Raw genomic sequence first — 14,038 nt, forward strand, 5'->3', positions numbered from 1 at the left:
AAACATAGAATTATTGGGCCAGAGAAAGTGGACATTTTTATGTTGATTGGTTATTATGTAATGGCTTTCCAGAAAGGAAGTTCCGATTTACAATTTCATCATGAGTCTTTTCTCATCACACCCTTGCCAGCACTATGTGTTGATATTTTCACCTTATTTAATCATTGTAGTGGCCATGTCAGTTAATTTTTATCTCCATTTCATAGCTGAGGAATTGGAAGACGGGTTTGATTTTTTTGCCTCTCTGTTTGTTTACTTATTGATTGATCTATTTGAATGTTTATTTTGGGAGAGAGACAGAATGTGAGGGAGGGAGGGGCAGAGAGCAAGGGAGACACAGAATCCGAAGCAGGCTCCAGGCTCTGAGCTGTTAGCACAGAGCCTGACGCGGGGCCTGAACTCACAAACCGTGAGATCGTGACCTGAGCTGAAATCAGACACTTAATGAACTGAGCCACCTGGGTGTTCTGTGTTGTTTTTAACTTCACCAAGTACCTAGATTGAAAAAAAGCCACTCTCTTTGTCAGTTTCAAAGATCAACAAGTAGGTAGGGGAGTTGGCTGACTTACACAATGAAGAGGCTCCTCGATATTCCGGTACTGGCCTGCCAACAAAAGTAGACCGAACATTACTGCAAAACACAGAAAAGAGTGACCCTTGTGTTCTCCAGAAATCTTGTGCTCATTTCCATTAATTCCCCTTGATGATGCTTGCCTAAAATGCAATGTGTATTACCATACCTCTCATTCTATCTGCTGCTCTTGCAAAGCAGGGGTAATGAGAAAGGAGTCTGGACAATCAAACCCAAACTAGGAAGTCTCGTTCATTCTACCTCAGTTCAGCAATAGGTTAGAAGGACTCCCCTCTGCCCCGCATCAGATGTGCCGGGTCACGACTCTGCAGCATCTGGGCCAATGAAGACGTTTACTTCCCCCTCTGCACCCTCTGGCATGCACATAGCATTTGCTGTAATATGCCATACATCCATCTCCTTGAACAGACTGGAGGTATTTGGAGGGCAGGGGACAGGTCTACTCACTCATCTGTCCCTAGCTCCAGGCACAGAGCCCAACGCTGAACAGATGAGTTCTTGACAGACATTTGCTGAATAAGGTTCATTCATTTGAGATTTCTCAATGCTCATGCCCCTCACTGGGGTTGTTTTATGCAAGATTGCCTGGAGGTCATCAAGTGCACAATCCATGTTCTGCTTTAAACTTTACCCTCACGTGATACCAAGCCACCAAAGAACAGCTCACATGATCTGCAGGATTTTTTTTTTTTTTTGCTTCCTCTAGACTTAATTTTCCTAAATTGTATTATAGCATCATGCTGTTAGTCTGCATTGAGGAATGCTGTAAGCAGAAAATGCTCTTTATTAGCCCATATGTGAGAAGTTTCTAGTGGGTCTCAGGAGGTGCGTGCTTCTCAGCAATTGGTTTGCTTTGATTTAATGGAAAACGCCAATTTTAGAAGAGGTCATATTTCCCTTCCTCCTGTTAAGAATCTCAGGGCAAATGTCTGGCCTGTGTCCAGGTCACATAGAGGACTGCGGTCTGATGTGTATTTCTACATCTTGGTCTGGCCTTTGTCATGCTCGTAGACTTTTGACCTTCCACTCTGAATTCCGTTACTATACCAAAATATGCAGTTAATAGCTGGGAATTTGTGTTAGCATGCCCAAGCCTTGTGTAGAGTGTAATGTGTAAATTAATGAAAGTTTGGCTCAGTGAAAACACAGCTCTCTGGAATTTGCTCAGGACCAGTGCATCAGGGAAGTGTTAACTAGCCAGAGCTAATCTCCTTGAGATAATGAGGAAGGAAGAGCAGGAATCTGTCTGCACCTGCTGCCAGCCCCAGCCCTTCCTGGTGGTGTGGCTCACAGCTACCACTGTCCTAAGCCACAAATGATACCTTGATACCTTCCTGTCCCAGTATAATTATACCCACACTGAGAGCACTGGAGGAAAACCCCACAGCATTTCTAGCCCTTCAGAGCGATTGGGACTCTCTCATGAATTGAGTTAAAATAAGGTCACCCATAAAAACCAGCCGGTCTGGAGGGAGCAAATAAATGAGCACCGAAATTTTGGGGATCTGCTCCAGCTCACGTGTTCTAGGAAGGCAGCTCCACTGTCTGATTCAGAGCTTGATGTAACTTTCTTATAGGAAATTGGCCTTATTGAACATGGTCATTATACCGACATCCCCACAGAGAGCTGTAGGACTAGTTTCTCCTTTCATGAGCTTGTAGCCCGAGACTCCCTGGGACCCCCCGCTCCCCCCCGCAAATATATTTCATGCCACTTCTGGGTCTTTGCTGGTGTCGATTCCACCTGATGTCCCCATCTCCTCTGCCCTGCGTTCCATAATGCTCGGTGCCCTTTGAGATCTTCCTGGGACTTCCCTCTCGGACCACTCTGGGCTACTTTAATGCCACTGAATTGTCAGAGCACTTATTTCCTGTCTCACTAGCAGTGACACTTAGATAAAAATAGGCAGCCTTTGATTACTTCTCTGTTGTGCATGTACTCAGCCCTTCTTTAGGGAAGGAATTGCCTTTATCTGTTGCAGTACCTGTCTGTGTTACTAACTATGCAGTTTTGGAAATAAAATTTTAATTTTTTTAATGTTTTATTTATTTCTGAGAGAGAGGGAGAGAGAGAGAGAGTGAGGCAGCATGAGCAGGGGAGGGTCAGAGAGAGAGGGAGACACAGAATCTGAAACAGGACCCAGGCTCTGAGCTGTCAGCACAGTGCCCAACGCGGGGCTCGAACCCACGAACCGCGAGATCATGACCTGAGCTGAAGTCAGAAGCTTAACCAACTGAGCCACTCAGGCGCCCCTGGAAATGTAATTTTTAAAGCATAGTCTTAAAACTGTAAATCAGTTCATGTCACTCATGGCCCATGAAACACAGTCCAGATTCCCTGCCCTGGTCCCAGCCCCCAGCATAGCCTCGTTCTTGCCCCCTCTCTAAGTGTATCTCTTTCCAGTTTCTTCCTCGCCTCTGAAGTGAGCCACATCACCTTCTTTCCGTCTCTCCAGGATGCCAAGCTTCTTTTAACCTCAGAGATATGCATGCACTGTGCCTCAGTCCAGAACATTCTCTCCTCAGCTCTTCCTGTGTCGGGGTCCTTTCCATCCATCAGATCAGATCTTAAATGTCATCTTCCTGAGGAGACACTCCTGGACCACCAATCTTAGGTAAAGTTCAGGAGCATCTCTCCAGCCCATGTCCTCACTACCTCAAACCCCTCACATGGCTGTGAGGATGCTCACCGAGACCTATTTCCTCTTCTTGTGAGCCCTCGGCTGGCACACATTTCCCAGTATCCCTTGCACTGGGTGGCCGTGGCATGGTGCTGTGGCCGCTGGAACAAGGTGGGGGCATGTGCTCCACTCCAGGATGATGCACTTGACCCTCTCCTTCTCTTGACTCCTGATGCTCTTATTCTTGCCTTGGGGACTGGCTAGAGACAGAAGACTCCAAGGCCTTCAGGGATTATGGAAGCCACTGGGTTAAAGGAGAGTGAATCCCGAGTGAGTGTTTGGGGAAAAGACTTCTTTCAATCCACACTGGATTGTGATGTGAACAAGAAATAAATCTTCATTTTATTGAACTACTAACATTTGTAGTTGATGCATTATAGATGTTAGCCCCTCCTGATTAAGACACTCTTTTTGGTTTCTGTGTAGCATGTAGGAACAAAGCAAGCCAATAAATACGCTATAGAGTTACAGACCATGGCATTTGCCTCCCCCAAGGCAGCACGGAGATTTTAAGCCCTTGATCACTCCTGGAATCCAGTATATGGCAAGGACACAGTGACTGCGTAGTCGCCTGCGAATAGCGTGTGGTACGGTGGAAGTCCTTTGGAATTGAGAACCTGTGATAGACTGAAAATAGAACTTGATCTCCTCCCTGGCTGAGCAAGCTTGAGTTGGACACTCCTTCCTGCTGGCTCCAGACCCCCAGCACAGAAGCATCCCAAACCCTTCCAGGTCTGGGCTCCCTGGAGCTGAAGGAGAGGCTGGTTCCTCAGAGAGAGCCATTTTCTAACATGATGAAGGACGTTTACCCATCATCCTGGAAGAGCTCCACTCATGTGTCCGTGGAGGGCCGTTCATCACCCACTGACACCAAATAGCTCCAGAGAACAACTGACTTCTGCGTTCCTCTCAAGGAAACAGCATCTTTTTACAAAAACAACATTCCCTTGAAAGTTATTTTTAGAAGGGACGTGAAGATAAATATGTGCTGTGAAAGGTTCAGGGGTCTTTCTTGACTTGTGGAGGCCATTGCCCCAGCCTTTGGCTATCAGCATGGACACCTCTTTTCATGACTATAGAGGCATGATAAAGGCGTATGGCCGGTGGCCACCAGGTTAAGGTCCCTTGACTACTTGCATCTTGGGTGCTTTAAAGAAAAAAAAAAGAAGGATAGAAAGCAAAACCTGAGCCTCACTGCAAAGCAGCTACCTTCTGCACAATGATCTCTGATGACATCTATACTCATAGAGGTCTGCGGATCTCTGTTAGAAGCTCTGACTCCCTGCTGATAGGAGATGGGCCACGTGGGTCAGATATACTTAGCGAGAAGCTTGGGCTATTTGCACGTGTAAACACTTCCTTGAACAAGAGACCCTGGGGGCGCCAGCTTGTACATTTTAGTGCCTCTACTGGGAAGGGGGTGCTGGCTGTGTCCCCAGGGGCAGGCTCTATGGGATGGTCGCATTCAAAGGAAACCGCCTCCTGAAGCAATTCCCAACAGGTCCCATAAAGAGAAGCTGCTTCTCTGGTGGGAGAAGAGAAGTAAAAGTAGGAAGCTTTCAGTGCTTAGGAACTTCCTGATTTTCTGGGCAGTGAAGTCAGCAGCTTTTTCGCATGGTGGCATTCCCAAACTAGGCAGGTTCCCCCAAGCAGAGGCAGCTTCAGTTTTCATTTTGGTCACAAGGTTTCGGAGGGCAGGGGCGGTGCTGGGCGAGTCATGGTGAAGGTTAGTGTTGGCTCCGACCCCAGAGGCTGCCAGTGGGCTTGCTCCTACGTACGTGGGGGGAAAGGGACAGGCCAATGGGCCCCAATGACCCATCACTAGGAACCCCTGAGCAGAGCTGGCTGTGTGTCTTTCCATGCCCACTTTCCTCTGTCCGTCCCAGAAACCCTGAAGGTTGGCTGGGTCCATGGGCACCTAGTGCAAGTTCTTGCTACACACCCTGAGCTTCCTTGTGGTAATGTGTGCCTGTGAGTCCAAGTTTTGGCAAATGGAGAAGCTGGAAAATCAATTCACAATTTCCAGGAAACTTTCTGAAGAGAAATTGTTGTCAACTATTTATTTTTTTCTTTTTCTTCCCTTCCTCTCTCCTGCTGCCTGGAGCATAGCTGTCACTATTTTAGGCATTGGGATGGAGGCCAGTACGAGGGAGGGAGCAGCACCTCTGAGGCTAAACAGCCTTGGACTGCTTACCTCTGCACTTGACCTACATAAGAATTGAACAAACATGTCCCGTTTAAGCCCCCGTGATGTCTTCCTAATGTGTCTTTCAGCCTTTACTGTTTTATCTCCTTGTGGAGGTCATCTTAGGAATTCACCAAAAATGTAGCAGAGCTACTGATCAAAGGCACGAACACATAATTCATGGAAGCTGAACGAGAAGTTCTGGGTTCAAATACTGCCTGTGCCCGTTTCTGGCCACGTGACCTCGGGCGAGCCTGCAAGCCTCAGTTAACTAATATCAGCTTGTAGAATGAGAATAGTAGTGTCTGCCCCCACACAGCTGTTGAGAAGCTTAACAAAATAACCCCCTTTGGCTACATGCTCCCCCAATGAATGGCTGTGTTCTACATTTCAAGTTCAACTTCATGACTGAATCTTTTCTGCTCAATTGAGATTGTGAGTACTCTGCTTTCAGATCCATATTAGGAACTTGATCATTACTGGGTTCTCATTTTAAAACAAAACAGTGCCTTTTTCAACATTCAGCTCCATCGACATGGCTCTGTCGCTTCTTCCCAACAGCCCTTCAAGCGGGCACCCCGTCCAGCTGTGAGGCCCAGGGATCCAGTGACCATGGTTGGTTGACATCCTCATTTTAAAGATGAGAACACTGCTTGGCACACAGCACCAACAGGTGTATTGTGATGAGTCTGAGTTCTATGCTGCTGATTTCTTCCTGGGGGATATAGCTTCTCTGGCACTCAGTTTACCTAATTTATACTGTGGATATTGTCAGCACCTGAGAGCTGGTCTCATGGATGTCACAGAGCCAGTACTCAAATTCTGGGCTCCAGACTTCTGGCTCAGGGTTTTTTCCTCTACCTGTGCTGCCTTCCTCAGTGTTGGTCTTTTAGGAACCACAAGGTCTCTGGAGACAGAGGGCATCCATTTAAACTTCATCTCAATAGGATGGGAAACCTTCATCTCAATAGGATGGGAAATAGCATAGTCCACACACTTTCCCCTGGCTACTTTCAAACTATAGAACATCTTCAGTTTGGCATCAATCCACAGCTGTAGGGAGAGGCAGGAATGAGCTTCCTTGCCTTCATTCGCAGCGTCTCCGAGGAAAGGATTCTGATGTCCAATGAGCTTTGACTATATGACTTAGGCTTGCGAAGAAGAGAAGGAGGAAGGAGGAAAGGACAGAAATGGGAAGGGGAAGAGAGAAAGAGACAGACAGAAACAGAGATGGATATAGATTATATGCACACATGTACATATAATGTATGTCATATCTGTCTCCCAGGTATTTACCAGCTCTGGCACATAGCTTTTCTGTGCATTTCAGAATCATAGTCACCTGATCTGAAGAGTATGAGCTGATGTTCTAAGCCACAAATGGCCCAATCTCACAGAAATAGCTATATGTGAAGCATTTAGTGAGAGTTTGGTGAATAGTTTTAATGGTCTCCATAGTGGCCTTTGGAAGTTCACTTCCTTTCTCTAATTCTTGATTTCCTAATCTGTAGAGCATGGTATTAGTATCTGAAATAAGCTGAGTCCCTAGGACCTTTTATTCTCATTTTCTTAAAAAAACTGTGCTCAAAGCTGGGTATTATCGTGGTTACAGTTAAAACAACCACAAATTGGTTGGATGGATGGATAGTGGTAGGTAAGGCAGCTGTCTCCCATTCCATTTCTCAGGTGATCTCCAGAAACTCAAATAAAATATTCTGAGACAGTTGTTGTCCAGAGAATTGAAAGCAGCTTCTTGGTAGAGACAGTCTTAATCATTTCTTTCTCTTTCTTTCTTTTCTTTCTTTGTTTCTTTTTTTTTTTTCTTTTGCTTCAACCAGTGATTCTCAAAAGACCATCCTAGCACTACATGAGTTGAAATTATCTTGTGAAGTGTAGGGTCTCCCCAGTCTCACTACAGACCTGTCAAAACATAAACCTGGGAGTGGGCTTGAGAATATGAATTTTTGACTGCTGTGATTCTGACGCGCAATACATTTTAGAGACAACTGTGAACCCTTGGGCTTAGCAATCGCGGATGATTTGAAATCCTGACTTGTGCTTAGAGAACTAGGGGAACACCTTTTCCCAGCAATTCAGCTGTCAACTTTTCAAATTGTCCTGTCCACCCATTTTCCCAACGTCTTGGGGGAGAACCCGCCTCTGCAAAATTAATACAAGAGTCGCAATGTCTACATAGGGCCAGCAGGGGGCATTGGATGCTCACATATACCATACCCACCTTTCCTCTACCTACTCCTAAAATCCTTATTCATTTTTCTTTCAAAAGTGGGAAAAACCAACTTTCCTTAGGAAACAAAGGAAGAAACACAAAAACAAAACAAGTGATCCTGTACAAAATACAATTTCTTGTCCATTTAGTGGAAAAAAGCCAATCTATTTCTTTACCAGGGTTTTATGTGTATGGCACCTTAAGAGAGAAGGGCCACTTTTCAGATTGGACTATCTTCTTTAATTTCATTCTTTAATCAGTAGAAGGAGAGAAACTCCTGACTTTATTTTACAGAAAACCATGGCACGCTTCTCTATGTCAGCTTAACATAAGGTATTGGTGTTAACAGATTGTCCAAGATGGGTTATGCGTCTGTCTTTTCCAGGCCTGGCATATTTTTTTATAGATTATTTTTAACATGCAACAATATATGTTACTGGAGAAAAATTATAAGATACAGATCAGCAGAAAAGAAGGGAATAAAAGTTACTATATTGCCCCCAAACCAAGACAACCACTGTAAACGTTTGATTATAGCTAAGTCACTCACACACGTGTATGCACACGTGATATAGTCTATGTTTATATGAACACACTGTGTTTTTGCCTGCTCCGTCATACAACAGCATGCTATACACACTTCAATGCCATCTTTTTAATGGCTATATAGTATTCCATCATATGGCTGTCCGACCGTATTTTCAATTAATCTCACAGTAAAAAAATTGCAAACAACTTAAAAATATCTAGAGATGTTATAAATATCACCATGACGAACAGCCTGTTATGTGAATCAAGTAAATCCTTGATTATATCAGTGGTGTTCTATTTTAATTGATACTTGGCTGTGGTTCATAAGCATGCATAGGCTGGGTGGTATGATTTGCTGCTGATATTTTTGGCAGCATATAGATTCCAGTGTGTACGGGCAGGTCTGGGCAGCTTTATCTCAATCAAGTCTCTTGGGGTTTTGATTTGCTTTTGTTTTTCTCCCCTGTTTATGTGTCTAGAATGTCATTAATGAAATGGAATGAATATCCAACTGTAAGTTACTGAGTGTGGAGAGGGAGGTGACGAGAGAGGAGTATGGGTCACATGGTTTATAACTCACCAGCCACTGCCTCAAATTGGCAACTTCATTTCCGGGCAATATCCTGGAAGTATCTAGAAATATCTAGAGTACCCCCAGGACTCTAAGTGGATGGTGGGAAGGGATGAGAGGTAGCAACCAGGTGGAGAGAGGTACATCTGAGGTCAAAGACTCCAGGAGAGTTTGGAAGCATCTCCCTGGAGAGAACGCAATCTTTCTTAGCAAATGACTGGGAAGCTTAACGAAAGCATTTTCTGTAAGAGGGATTAGAGCTGGGTGCTTGTTTCTTATTTATATTCATACTTGCAGTTTTGATTTTGCTTTTCTGCACTTCTCCTCACTGCTATTTGGGACGTGCTGGGTGCTGGTTACATGCTCCAACACGCACCATTATGAATATTTGAGTTCATTTGAGGATTACATCATTCCCTATGATTCTATCCCTTCTTTGCACACTTCTGGTCTATTTCTCACTTTTTTTTCTGTCTCACTGCAGTCATTTCTAGCCACCAGCTCTCTAGGGAAGTTTTCTTGGACTCCCCCTGAAATAATAATGCTCCAAGATGAATAGTACATACTTTTACTCAAATTTTAATGGGATTCTTTTCAGTGCCTTGTACCTGGAACTAGGCTCTGAAAAGAGATGCAAGAGAAACCATAAAATGTGGTTTCTGATTGATCCATCCATTCAGCACATATTTTGGGGGGAACCACTACATAGAGTTTAGTTGAATGAGCCCTACTGAGTGGCCACAACACTGACATTTAGGCTGACCTCTACCCATTTGACAGATGAGGGACTTGGACAGAGAGGGATCTGTGCTTCATCCCAGGCTACACAGCTAATAAGTGGAAAGTCCGGGTTTCTCCCTCCACCTGGCAGCTTCCCAAAACCCGTGGAAGTGACAGACCGGCTGCACTCTGGGAGCAACCAGAGAGAGAAACCCTAAGCAGCTAATGCCATTTTGAACAGGCCAAAAGTTTTATCAAAAGAAAAGCAGAAAAGAATGGATAGAAGAGTATCAGACCCATGTTGGCATTCCCACCGCTTAGGTGACTGAGGGCCCCTGACTCACCCGCGGCACTGTTGACTCGAGGCCATGACCTAGGGTAGAAAAGAGAACCGAGGTGTCAGCTACATACAGTTACATACCTTCCCCAGAGGAGGGGGCTGCTGTCACAGGCATTTTTCCCAGATCAAGCTATGGAATGATTTCTTTTTTCTTCTTTTTTTAATGTTTATTTATTTTTGAGAGAGAGAGAGAGAGAGAGTGAGCAGGAGAGGGGCAGAGAGAGAGGGAGACACAGACTCTGAAATAGGCTCCAGGCTCCAAGCTGGCTGTCAGCACAGAGCCCGACGCGGGGCTCGAACCCGTGGACTGCGAGATCATGACCTGAGCTAAAGTCGGATGCTTAACCGACTGAGCCACCCAGGAGGAGCCCCTGGAATGATTTCTTGATGTTCATATTGTTATAGATCTAAAATAACATCTCATCATAGAGAATATGGAAAATAGAAAAGTGTAGAAGAAAATAACAATCAACACCCTAGGTAATATTTTGGCAAATCCTCTGTACATACGTGTATGTGTTTATAAGGATGTGTGAGCACACTTAAACATATAAGTAGCAAAAATAGCAAAAGAAAGTATGGGCTATTGATGTTAAAAATACATTATATATCTTAGCGGTTATTCAAAAACTTGGTATTTATTGCCTGTGTGACTTTTAGAGGGGACATTTGAGTTCTTGCTAGTTTTTATTATTGTGAATAAAGTTGCAGGGCACATTTTAGTCGAATCACCAGATATTTCCATGAAGAGACTCCAGCAGGTGCAGTGAAAGGGTCAGGCAACATGAGTCTTCGAAGCCCCTCGCTGTAGATCATGCAATTTCCTTCCACAGTTGGGTCAATTTAGAAGCTACTCCACAGAGCGAGAAGTGACCATCTCTCACTGTATCTCACCACCATTAAATCCCATCCTTTAAAACAATTTTGCCTACTTGACACTTAATTCCTCATGTTACCTGTTTCACTTTCCTGATGACTAGTGAGGCTGAATTATTATTGTTATTTTTCAAGTTTTAGAACACTTGGATTTTTTTCTGTCGTGAGTTATCTGTACAGGTTATCTGTACAGCTATCTGTCCATTTTCTAATGAGGACTTTGCCTGGCCACCACATTCACCTTTGGACAGGGTGCTTTTGGAAGTGCTATCTTGCCTAGATTTCGGGCAATGATCTGAAAAGCTCTGGGGCCATGGAAGGCTCCGGAGGATGTGGCTTCTGTGAGCAGACTTGTTTGTGCCTTTAATAATCCCGGGGCCTCACACAACACCTCTCCTCTGAGGCCCTCAAAGTGCGTCACCAGAGCAATTAATTGAGCATCGCAACACAGGCTGGGTGTAAATATTTATGAGGCCTGGCTGGTGGCTGGGACACTGGGCACAGAATAGTTAAGCCGGGAGATGTTAGTAACCAGGAGACCACAGTCCAGGAGTCTAGCTCCCCGCCTACCTTTGTCCTCTGTACCATTTTAATACTCCAAGTGACTCTGTGGGGTGTCTATCATTGTCCCAAGTTCACAGACGAGGAAATGTGAGATTCAGAGGGCTCAGTCCCACAGAGAGTGAGGGATCTGACACCAGCCTGTCCGATCCCCAAATCCTCACTGACTCCCCAGCCCTTGCCCATAGGCGGTGGCCAATCCTGGAGGCATTTGCAGCTGTGTCTCAGAACCCCTGTGGTTAGCTCTCGGCATCCTTTCCAGCTGCCTGAGATTTTGCAGAAATTAACAGTAAATCAGCCAGTAAGCAGCAGATCATTTATCTGAGGCCTGAGAGCTCTCTCTCTCTCTTTCTTTCTCTCTCTCTGCCTCTCTCTTTCTCTCTCTCTTGACACTTTCAACACATGGCCTCTTCCCTGACATCTTCATCTTTGATTAAGGCCTCAGAAGGCTACCAGACCTGCAGCTCGCGACACATGACATGTAGATGACATGTTTTCGTGACTGCATACAGTGAGCTTGATGTGAGTGTGGCGAGCCGGGCCATTGCTGGCAGATACAGCACATACAGGGCGAGCAGCGTGCAAGCCCCAGCCCAGGGGTGCTGAAGGGGAGCCACACTCTCCTCGGGGGTCCTAGAAAGAACTTTAGCTTGGAAGTTAGGATTCTGTCCTTCCTCTGACCTTGGCTTCACCTGGGTTTTAGAATCAAAGACCGTTAATGCTACAAAGCACATCAGAGACAATGCTGATTTGTTGTTCCAAGCTTCAGACCCTCGAAGGCAGAAGTGAGGTCTCTGGACTCCCATAAGGAGCGGAAGGAAATAGCGCCTGCCCGGCACGGAGCAAGGCTCCACTCTGGCTGGTGGGCTTTCCCCACTCGGCAGCTGTAGCCCACACTCACAAGAGGTAAGTGACCCGCCTGAAAAGGCACAATGAGCAATGGGCAGAGCCGGGGATTGTCCCCACTCCGGGCCCCTTATTATTGCCAAGCCCATAGCAGCTGCGTAGACCACCCAGCTCTCAGCCCCTGGGAGCTTCCTCCCAATTGTCCAGGCCGTCTGAAAGTGGCTTATCTGATCAACTCTGCCTCTCGGTGGGGTCCCCAAGCGATGGAGCTCATTCATATGTCATATCTCCCCCGGGGATTCTGCACCCCAGGGCTCTCTGTGCGTCAGTGCAAGCCAAATGAATTAGCAGAGGAAGCATCAGGGCGGGAGTGGTGTTGTTATTCCAGCTGAGCCCGCAAAGGGGAGAGGGAGAAGAGCAAGGCGGGAACCTGGGAAGGAGGCCCCCCCCCAACCCCCGGGAGGCATCCTGGACTCCTGGAGACCAGCCGCTGAGAAGCCACCTAAAAATGCTCCTGGGCTAAACGCTCTTTGCAGCCTCATAGCGCAGGGCGATCGTGAAAGAGCAACTTCGTGGAGATTCCATGTGCCCTCCTTATGCTCAAGCGAGGCCCATGTGTTGGTTAGCAAGCTGCCTCTTGCCAGGCGATTACCAGGATGCCCCCTGCTTCCTTCTGTCAACAGCATCCCTAACACGGCCGCATGTGAATGGGCCACAGCTGGGCTGACTTCCAGCTGTTTGTGGTTTTCAGCGTTTAAGGCTCATTACAAATAAAGATGTTTAATTTCTGGATTATTTTTCATTTTTAATCCTTCTTAATAATTTAATATGCTTAATAATTTTTAATCTTTAAAGGGCACTAAATTAAACTCATCCTCCCTTCCCCTCCCCACCCAGTTGCTGCCTGGGGGAATGGGATCTGATTCAGCAGGCAGGGTGGCCTTGCGTCTTACTTATCCATGGGAACAAAGTTTGGATGGTGTGTTTTTCTGGTCCCATAGAGATGGGATTTGGTCCTGTCTCCAGGGTCAAGCTCCAGGCATGGAGTTTAATTCCTTATCACCCCCTCGAGTGTGACGTGTGTGGTCCCCTCTGGGTTTCCCCAGGCACCCAGCGCTAGAGCAGAATGTGCATCAGAGCCCCTTGGGAGATGGTCAGGGTGATTTCACCTGCCAGCCCACTGCCTGTCCCAAACTTCCAAGATTAACTGGCTTAGTGACAGGCCTCACCTTAAGTGCTGCCTCTGACATTAAGAGACTGCGTTAGACTAAAATTCTAATTTGTGGAAGACCATTGACATGGGTTGCTAAATGGATTTTTAATATAATCTAGAGAGAAATGAAGGTGACTCTAAAGTTCTAAATTCATTGCCTTCTTCCTGCTGTGTGGCTGTCTGCACTGTGGTGGTTAAGTGGGCACCTTCATAAATCATTTCACCAAATCTCTTGGCAACTCTTGTTGGATAAGAATCTTTACCCCAGTGTTACAAAAATCTTTACCCCGATGTTAGGGCTAATTCCGGAATGTTGGCACAAATGGGACCATGAACTGGCCCTTTCATTCTGTAGCTGGGTTGACCCAAACCCAGATTAAGTCCCGGGGGGAGCTGGTGGTTGCCACCGTTTACACGCAGCCTGTCTGCAGGCAGGGCACACCCTCCTTCCTCCCCAGCACTAGAGGGAGGTGCAGGTTGGCATCAGGGAGGTGTAGGAGCTGAAGTCTGCAAGGCGGTGTGCTCAGAGAGTAGGGAGCCCGCAGGGGTGAACCAGAAGGCCTGTGTGGTCCTGGAGGCATGTGGAGCTTGGTAAGGTGCTGGATAATGCTCCGAGATGCATCTCAGTGAGGACATATGGGTGCATATAGGATCTACTGGCGAGGGAAGGACTTGGGTATGACAGACTCAGC

At 46.2% G+C, this 14,038-nt stretch overlaps 1 protein-coding gene across 1 annotated transcript in view; it reads right to left on the reverse strand.

The window, feature by feature from the left end:
- Positions 1-14,038, reverse strand: part of CLNK (cytokine dependent hematopoietic cell linker) — a 172,825-nt gene that overhangs the window by 75,923 nt on the left and 82,864 nt on the right. The window contains 2 exon segments of the mRNA XM_039248980.1: positions 570-604; positions 9,855-9,883. Coding sequence (XP_039104911.1) covers positions 570-604; positions 9,855-9,883 — 64 coding nt within the window.

The sequence above is a fragment of the Hyaena hyaena genome, unplaced genomic scaffold (genome assembly GCF_003009895.1).
Source record: "Hyaena hyaena isolate Hyena2069 unplaced genomic scaffold, ASM300989v1 scaffold_328, whole genome shotgun sequence".
In the NCBI taxonomy this organism is placed as follows: Eukaryota; Metazoa; Chordata; class Mammalia; order Carnivora; family Hyaenidae; genus Hyaena; species Hyaena hyaena.